This window comes from Arachis ipaensis, chromosome B8 (assembly GCF_059453495.1).
Source record: "Arachis ipaensis isolate K30076 ecotype BB chromosome B8, ASM5945349v1, whole genome shotgun sequence".
Lineage (NCBI taxonomy): Eukaryota > Viridiplantae > Streptophyta > Magnoliopsida > Fabales > Fabaceae > Arachis > Arachis ipaensis.
Genome location: NC_142443.1, coordinates 7,647,523 through 7,657,502, shown reverse-complemented (window position 1 = coordinate 7,657,502; position 9,980 = coordinate 7,647,523). Strand labels below are relative to the sequence as shown.

The 9,980-nt window shown below is 26.4% G+C and overlaps 1 protein-coding gene across 1 annotated transcript; it reads right to left on the bottom strand.

Moving 5' to 3' along the window:
- Positions 1 to 3,152: 3,152 nt before the first annotated feature.
- On the bottom strand, positions 3,153 to 6,339 carry LOC148547101 (uncharacterized). Its single transcript, XM_088495297.1, has 3 exons — positions 6,034 to 6,339; positions 3,425 to 3,980; positions 3,153 to 3,340 (listed from the first exon to the last, which is right to left on the bottom strand). The coding sequence occupies exons 1-3, from the start codon at positions 6,337 to 6,339 to the stop codon at positions 3,153 to 3,155; spliced, it is 1,050 nt and encodes a 349-aa protein (XP_088351423.1).
- Between the last annotated feature and the right edge of the window lie 3,641 nt (positions 6,340 to 9,980).

Below are 9,980 nucleotides of genomic sequence, written 5' to 3'. Positions count from 1 at the left end.
CCCTAGCAGAGCGTGAACGAACTCATAGGGCGCTGGATGAGGAGTACGTACTCCCGCAATAATCTCCCCATACAAAGACAGATATTTTACTTCGATATTATTCTATTATTTTTGATTGTTAATTGTTGTTAACAAGAAGAATTGTTGATTGTTATTTATGTTGAGTTAATTATTATTGAATTTTGTCAAATTTCGGAGTTAATTTTGTACTATTGTTCTGAATTTCTGATTTTGAGTTAGTTTTTGCAAGTTTTTTAGATATTATATCATCTATTATGGATTTTGTGAGCTTTTTAATGGTGTTATAATAAACCTTTCTTGATACTCTTGAGTGATACACAACAATTGAAATTGTTGCTTCTTAACTTTTTGAACTTGTGATTCACTGAGATTAAATTTTATTTGTGTTCTTTCTTTTTCTGAAGCACAATAAATCTGCATTTTAAGGCTCCAGCATCTTGACTTTGTAAACAACTATCATAGAGTATTATGTGTTGCAAGTTAGCTTTTGCTCTTTCATATTACTTTATTGTTTATTTTGTTATTTTTACTGATTCTCAGTTGTTGGAATCTAATTCTAATTTGGAGTTGCTGTTTTTCTATTTTTGTGAATTTTTATTTATTTTGTTGATTATTATTTGATTATTAGAAGTTATTGTTGAAATTTTTAAATTTAAAATTTTTGTTACTAATGTGACAAGTGTTGTTGCTGATTATTTGATTAGAATTTAAAAATTAATTAGAATTTTTAATAATTAAATATGAATAAGTTATTATGTAAAATCATAACATTTTGAATTGTATTAGTTCAAAAAATATTAAATTTGAATATTTGAAATTGTATATTTAATTTTTAATAATTTTATTATATATTTAATTAAATCAGTTCAACTACGGTTCGATTCTAGTTGGACCATTAAACTAATGAACCAATCACTTGACCAGTTTGATAATCGATTCAATTCTTGCAACCTTACTTTTAATAGAGGCCACACCTACTACTCCCTAGGTGAGTGAGCCACACTCTTGCACCCCTAGACGCCATTGTCTCTTACTTGAGGGAGGCTGGCATCAGCGACACGGTGCAACTCAGGGACTTTGTCTTTAACAATTTCCTGATTACTGCATTCGTGGAGTGGTGGCGTCCGAAGACCCACACTTTCCAACCTCTTTTCTCCCTTGACCACCGACATATGTCAATATCAGATTTGTTAACTCAGACAAAAAAATACTCTCCGAGTGCACTGCAGAATAGAATTTTCACACTCGAATACAACCAGCACAGTGTCACTATTCTTTATGTGATAGTTAGGATACACCGTCACAACAAAATAACCACTAATACTAGACATTCATACTAAATTTATCGAAGAAACAAATGAGAAGAATGATTGAGATATTTGTGGAGAATACCAACGGTTTGCAGCGGATTGAATTTTGTCTTACTATATCTCGTTTACAGTGAAAACTTTTAATTCAGCATGTATCTTGTTTATACTATAAACGATTTCACTTTGAGTATATCTTGTTTACAGTGTAAACAAGATACTTAGATCCCACTTTATTCTACGTATCACGTATATAAACGTGATACGTGCAAGCTGTGTTGTGTCTTACTGTAAACGAGATATGCTCAAAGTGAAATTATCTACCATGTAAATGAGATAAGTAAAAAAGATGGATTTCGGTAAAAATGCTACAAATTATATATTTCAGTAAATAAAATATTTATTTTATTTATTTAAAAAAATCTCTTATATATGTTGTGTAAGTAATCCTAATTCACATTATTTTAATTTATATGTTAAAAATTTTATGTGTATGTTATTGTGTTAAATTTGTGTTTGATTTGATATATTTGGTTGGATTGTATAGGATTTTATTATAGTTATGTTAATTTTTTTTTAAAAAATTTAAAACTTAATAATATTCAATTATTCATGGATACCTACGGGTATATGCCTTCCCTGTAAGAAAAAATAAACGGAGACCCGTAACGAAAATGAGATAGGGACGACGGAGAGTATTTTACTAATTTTTAATCCAACTTTCTATAGAGATTATTATTTTATTTCTCTATTTTCTCTTTTAGTAATAATTTTTATATATTTAATAAACATAAAAAAATTATTTGTTATATTGATTCCATAAAATTATTTATTAAATAGTATAATGTCATTTAAGGTCGTAGGCACAAATATTAATTTTAGCAGCAATCAAAGTTGTCGCATAATAAGTGCGGTTTTTACAACACAGATTGTCGTGATAAAAAATAGTTGAGTCATCAATCCAAATAATTGACAAACGCGAGTTATGATAACAACAAAAGTTTATAGCAAAGGAGATATATACCAACAATTGAAATTGTTAGCAAATGCGAGTTAAATCAGTGACTGAAAAAATTACAGACACTGATAATTTATGTCAGCGAATGAAATTGCTGGCAAAGATATACCAGCGATTAAAGTTGCAAGCGATGCTGAGTTATGCCAAGAATCGAATTTGTTGGCAAAAAACTTGGTATTACAGCAAAAATATTATTGACATAACATTTTTACTTGTGACGTAAGGAATTGCTGCAAAAAAATTTTCTCAACATGCATGTGTTATTAATTAAAATTTTGGGTATTGCTAACATGTAACTTAACAACACATTTTAAAAATATTATAAAAAATATTTACTAAAAATTATTAAAAATTTAAAATATTTTAATTTTTTAATGTATTATTAACTACATATAAGATTAAAAAAATATATTATTATATTTTTAAAATATATTTTTATTAGGGCACAAGATATATGGCTAATCCTAAAATTAGTTTTATAATAAATATTGTATTGAGGAATTTATTTTAAAACATATTTATTCAATATATCAAGAATTGCCTAAATGTAATTTCATTCAACTGCATGTAAAACAAAAAAGAAAAAATGATTAAAAAGCTAAGTCATGACATTTGTTAAGGACATCTAAAAAAAAGCTCAATAAATTTGATAGCCCTAACCTGCACACTTTAAAGTTGCAGTGTGTTCTTCTGCTTCCCAAACTTAAAATCCTAACATAGCATATTGGATTTCTAATTGTTCTAAATATATGAATGAACGTATATACGATTTCTTTAGTTATTACCATCCATCAATATTCTGTAAGTTACCAAGATTCAAATCCATCATCATCATCATCAGGGAAGTCCTCATCATCATCAACTTTGTACCACTTTCGCACTGGCGAATATATTGGACAATTTTTAAGTATGCTAAGCAATTCATCGTCCATTTGTGGCATAGAATTATTCAATGCCTCCTTGTTATTGTTACAACCTCCATTATCATTCTTCTCTGTATACAATATAACACACAATCATGAATTATCAATCATAATAATCGAACTCGTGAATCATAAATAAGTTAGTTTAATTTCACCTGTTGAAATCAATTGATGAGAAGAGCTTTGAGTTGCAATAATGGTGGTTGTTTCTTCCTCTTTACTAGTTCCAACTGGTGGCAATGGTGGCTCTTCACCTTCTTCAATAATTTTCCTCTTATCAGCTAATTCTTCTTCCTCCCTAACAATAACAATGGCTGCATCCATCTTTGACTTTCCCTTGCGACAAAGAGCATTACCCTCCATCACCACATCATTCAATAAACCACTACTCTTACAATAAGGAGACATAGGGGCTAATGGCAATATAAAACTTGCATTATTATTGGTGCAAGAGGAAGAAGAAGAAGAATAATAATTTTGATTAGGTTGTTTCTGATTATGATTTGGTGGAGGATTGGCAGCAGAAATGTTTGAAGGTAGTTCAACACTGAGATTATTTTTAGGGTAACATGAAGCTAAGACCGAATAAAATGGTGATGAAGAAAAGTGTTGTGCTTCTTGAACCGTTATTTGTGGAGGATATTCTCTTAGGCGCTTCTTCATTCTTGTGTTCCAAAAGTTTTTTATGTCATTGTCTGATCTTCCAGGAACCTGGAAATGGAAAACATATATATAATAACATTGTAAATGGAAAAGGCTCTTGCCTTGTTTCGATGATGAAAACAATATAATCCAACTGCAGCTAGAATGGTATTTGATATTGCTTTTTGTATAGATATCAGCCAATCCTATCAAAAATCTCTTGGAATGAAGTTTTAGATTTAGATGTAATTTTGGAAGAACTTGGAGCATATTTAAAAAACTATCAAACACAACAACCACAATACATCATCGCAGAAAGAAAAAGAATCATCATCAAATTTCAAGTTTAAATTTCAATCACAACAGCAACAAGAAGAATCAACAGAACATGAAATCGCAGCAGCATCAGCAAAAATTCAAAAAAAAAAAACATACAAGAGATAGGAGTCTGAAAATTCATATTTAACAAGCAAATCAGTAACAAATTTAATAACAATAGATCACAAATTCAATTTCACAAGATCTGTAATCAAACCTTTTTTTTTAGTCAAAATTGAGTTTAACTTTATTAGTTGAAATTAGGGGTGTACATATAGTTAGACCCGATCTAAAGATCCGGCCCATGCCTAAAGCATTTTAGGACATGTTGTCCCGGACCCAAAGTGGCCTGGGTCTAATCCGAAAAAAAAGAATGAAACTTGGAACGATACTTAAATTGAGACCGGGCTATAGCTCGAGTCACCCGGACCCAACCCGGTGAGCATACATACACTACTCAAAATTAGGGCACGCATTCACGTAGCGCACAATGAAGATTGAAGGCATCCAGCGAGGCTGAGGCACAACCCTGAAGCTTGAACCTTGTCTTCTCTCCTCAGCACGCAACCACTGAACCACGCCCCCTCGTCCCCTCACGCATGGCGGTGACAACGTCACCTTTTTCCTCTCAGCCCTCTCTGTCTCTCTCTAGCCACTGACACCACTCATCAGCCTCAAAGCCACCTTGCCCCCACGAAAAAGCTCCTCTGTTCGACTGCTTCTTGGCGACGACTAACGACGACTCTCAACGAAGTGCGATGGCGTTTCTTTGCTGCCCCAATCGTCGTCTTCTTCTTTGCCACCATCAATTAGCCATTAGAAGTCACCATTTCTGCTCTACTCTCTTCTCTAGTCGTCTTCTTCTCTTTTTTGACATCTATTCTCTTACTAAGAATTTTGATTATTAGAACTTCTGATTAGAGGTGTTGATGATTGTTCTGATCTTTTATTATCAGTGATGGTAGTTTCTTTTTTTTTTGAAAAAAATTAATTAGTTTTGATTCTTTTTATTTCTTTTTTTAGTTGAATCTGATGTGTTGCTGATTATAATCTAAATTAGAATTTGAAAATATCTATTGTTGATTATTACTGAATCTGAAAAAAAAATTAATTAGTTTTGATGGATCACCCGATTTTCATCCGGTATAATTGTGGACTGAATATGTATAAATTTCATCAGATTTAGGATCGAATTATAGTTTAAAAAATAGAGCGATATATATATTTAGAGTTGGATCTAGATTAAGACGAATTTGGATTCACTCAATCCATGTACACCCCTAATTAAAATGGTGATTATAAATCATTACAAAAAAAATGCTTCAATTTTAGAAAAATATTTACATCTATCAAACACTTTTAACATCCGCATAAAATACATTATTACGAATTAATTATGTATTTAAATTATATTTTAATTAATAAAATAAAAAGAATACATGTTTGATTTTTAAAAAATATTAATGTCAAAATACATTATTACGAATTAATTATGTATTTAAATTATATATATTTTAATTAATAAAATAAAAAGAATACATGTTTGATTTTTAAAAAATATTAATGTCAAAATGATATTTATTATGAAAAATGTAGAAGTAGTACAATTGTCGATTTTATATATTAAAAAAATTGTGTATATATACATCAACAAAAGTGACTTATGGAACAAGATGATTATTGCACCAAAAGAGTCGGTCACATGAATATAGACCCCAAACATGCATTTAGAATAAATAAATAAACAAATAAAATTTTTAATATATATCACACTATAAATTCTATATATATAGCTAACCGATACCTCGGTAGCCATTAGAGCCCATTTGTTTCCAATCTTAGCATGAAGATCACCGATGAGTTTCTCCTCTTCTTCAGAGAAAGGACCCTTCTTCAAGTCAGGCCTGAGATGGTTCAACCATCTAAGCCTACAACTTTTGCCATTTCTCCTCAACTCAGAATTCTTTTGAATTAAACTCCAATTACCTTCGCCACACTTCTTTACCTGCTCGATAAGTATGGCATCCTCTATCGGCGTCCAAGGCCCCTTTCTCAAATCATCTCTCCAAGACTTACCATCCTCATTGTTCTTGTTAATATTGGAGATCATTTTGACCCTATATATATATATATATATATGGCTGCTGCTGCTTCTTAATTGCACCAATCTATATTTGTTTTGATACGAAACAAAGACAATAAATGGGTATGTAAGGACTAAGAATTTGATCGATGAAACAAGAAAGAAATGAAGTTAGAGAAAGATGTGGGGTTTTGTTTTGTTTTGTTTTGGTGTTTAGTGTTTTAGAGAGACAGAAGAAAAGTGAGGTATGAGAGCACCGAAACTTCATAATACTTCCGCGTTATATATAGCAGCACCGGTACGAATCCAGGGACTTAAAAAAATAATTTTATTAATTTAATTTCTTTTTATAATCTATTTTTATAATTTATATTTTTTAAAGACTTTAATTTTATACATTAATTAATGGTGTTTTGTACAGTCGTTTAGTTACATTCGATTTTTTGTATCATCATTCACATGGTCAATCTAATTATGTAAGTAGATGTAGGTGTAAAATTATTTTGCATTGATAAAGTAAATAATGTGCATAAAAATTAATTTTTTTAAAAACTATAAAGTATTTATAAATATGTCCACAAAATTAAAAATATTTTATTAGTTACACGTATTTTTAGTTTTTTTTAATAATTTCTAATTATTTACTTAGTATTAATAAAAATATTTTAGAGACTAATTTATTAATAAAAAAATTCTTTTAGAAATTGGCCTGTTAATCAAATATATTTTTGGTGTAACAAGGGAAAAACACATATAAATAGAGGTTAATTTCTGTCACCAAAAAAGAAAAAAACCTAGGTTCCGCACAAGAAAGGTTGGAATAAAAATGGGTGACATATATTTTAGGTATTGTTTGGAAAAGTTTTTAAAATTATTTAAAAAAAAATAAAATTAATTTTATAATTAAATATTTTATATAAAAAAATTATTTATCAATTATATTTAAATATAACAATATAAAATTTTTTTAAAAACAATATAAATTATAACTTTAAAAAAATTTTATTTTTTTAATATTTTTATTTTTATTATTAAAAATTTATCAAATATACTAAAAAAAATTAAAAAAATCTTTTTTATTTTTTTAATAACTTAACAACACTCATGTAAACGCTTAATCTTATTATAATTTTAAACTATCTTAATCTTTTAATTTCATAATGCCTCGGTAAAAGAAGAAGAAACAAAATTTAAACTCTTATTTTTTAGGTTATAAACTTGTAATAATTAGGTTTAATTACTCTACTGGTTCCTATAGTTTTGTAAAATTTTTAATTAGGTTCTTATACTTTTTTTTTTCTTTTAATTGAGTCCTTGCACCAAATTTTATTTTTAATTGGGTCTTTACATTTTTTTTTCTTTTATTTAGATCCCTGTACCAATTCTTTTTTTTTAGTTGGATCCTTATAAAATTAAGCCAATTACTATTAAGAGAGACTTAGTTCAGTTAATTGAAAAAAAATTTAGTACAAAAATCCAATTAAAAAGAAAAAAAGTATAGGGACCTAATTAAAAATTTTATGAAACTATAAAAACCAACAGATTAATTAAACCTAATAATTAAAAAACAAACATGTCGATGATGATAATAAGAGGGAGCTACCTACATAATTTTTCTACGTTGATGTATGGTCTTGTAGGCGCGTCGCGTTTATATATTTATAATTTTTATATATTCTCCAACTTAATTATTATACACACTATTTTTACATTATTACAAATTATTATATATTGAAAATTTAATTGTAATCTATTCATAATATAACTGAATCAAGTACTATTTTTTGGGAAAACGTTTAATTAAGATAACAATAAGTTGAATGTAATACTTTTGCTAATATAATATAGTGCATGATTGAACACTGACGGTACTTAATTAATTTTTTGCATTGAAAATTGCATAATAATAATAATAATAATAATAATAATAATAATAATTTGATTCATATATAGAATTTAATATTGCATAAATTAAAATTATTCAATACAATTAATAATATAATTCTCTAAAATTATACTTATTTAATTTGGTAACATCTCATTAAAAAATATTTTTTTCATTATATATTTTAAAATTTAAATCCTAAATAGTATACTTTAAAATCTATATTTTATCTTTTAAATTATATATCGTAAATCTTAAATTTTAAAATTTAAATTTGAGTTATTAATATAAAATATAATAAATAAAAAATTAAATTTAAAATAATTAAAGAGTACAGTACTCTTTACTTAATAAAAATTTTTTCAAATGAACCACCGAGCACCGAGCACCGAACACGCATCTATCACTTTTTTTTTTATTAGAAAAAAAATATACTAATAATGGAAAATTAGTCATTAATATCATTTGCTTTATATGCCGTCCATTTGTTTATATGCGGCTCATTGTCCCATTTGAATAATTATATAGAAAAAACTAATTAAACAATAGTATGAAATATTTTTAATTAAATTATTGAAATATACATGTAAGTTGGAACCAAATAAATAATAAGATTATCAAAACAATGGAATATGTTGGATTGAATTGCTAAAAGGTGGAATAAATTAAAATTTTAAAAAATTGGTCTAATTCATGAATTTTTCTGGAGTACAACCAACTAGTTTGTCTAGAAGATTTTTCTGCAGTATTATAAGGATATATACACAAAATTTGAAAATTAAATATCTAAATGCACTTCTTTCAATTTTTTTTCATTTATTTATAAATTAAATCAAAATTTTATTTTATATTCTTTATAATAATTTAAAAATAAATATTTTGATGGCCAATTTTATGAACATTATTGAAAATTTAAAAAATACAAAAACTTTATGTTATAATTTAATTATTTTTTATTTATGTTTGAATAATAATTATATTTTAACTTATTATTTTCTATTAAATTAATTTTAGTTAATTTTATGATTATTTAAAAAAAAATTAGACTGACCGTCCCATAAAACTGCCAACCCACTATAAAATAAGACAAATTAAAATTTTAAATTTATTTTATTTTAATAAATTGAACTTATTAGCTGTAACTTCAAATCAATCTTAACAGATTTTTGATAGAATAGCACGCAATTTACCACCACTTTGATATCCATGATAAGAGAAGTCTTAATACTCCAATTTGAATAAACAACTTAATTAAATTTTAAAAAAATAATTTAAATAATAAATATTTATATTAAAAGTAATTTATAAATAAATTATTTTATATTTAATTTTTAATTTTAAAAATATTTATTTTAAAAAAATATAATTAAAAAATTATTATGAGTGAAATTATTTTTTTAATTTTTTCATAAATACTTAAATATCTTTTCAAAAAATTACAATTAATTTTAAAAATTACACCAAACATTAATACTATATCTTTTCATAAATTAAAAATAAAAAAATTACTTATGAACCTATTTAAATAGACTTTTAATCTACTTCGTATTTTTGCAATATTAAGATATGCAACTTAAATTAATAAATTATTATTTTAATAATAAAAAATATTTTTTATTCTTTTTGTTATAAGTATTTTGAATTTGAACATATATTATCTCTTTTTTCATTAATGATAAAGTTTGAAAAATGAATGCTTTACGTATCCATTAATGCCATGATATGAAATATGTATTTTTTGTTAAAGTATTATTTTTTTTAAGAGTAGTAGATTATATTTTAC

What these genes read in the sequence shown, in the direction of transcription:
- LOC148547101 (XM_088495297.1), bottom strand. Translation starts at nt 6,339, where the DNA reads ATGATCTCCAATATTAACAAGAACAATGAGGATGGTAAGTCTTGGAGA. An exon ending in GGGCTCTAATGGCTACCGAG is followed by an intron (nt 3,981 to 6,033) that starts GTATCGGTTAGC and finishes TTCCATTTCCAG; the next exon opens with GTTCCTGGAAGATCAGACAA. An exon ending in TCATCAATTGATTTCAACAG is followed by an intron (nt 3,341 to 3,424) that starts GTGAAATTAAAC and finishes TATTGTATACAG; the next exon opens with AGAAGAATGATAATGGAGGT.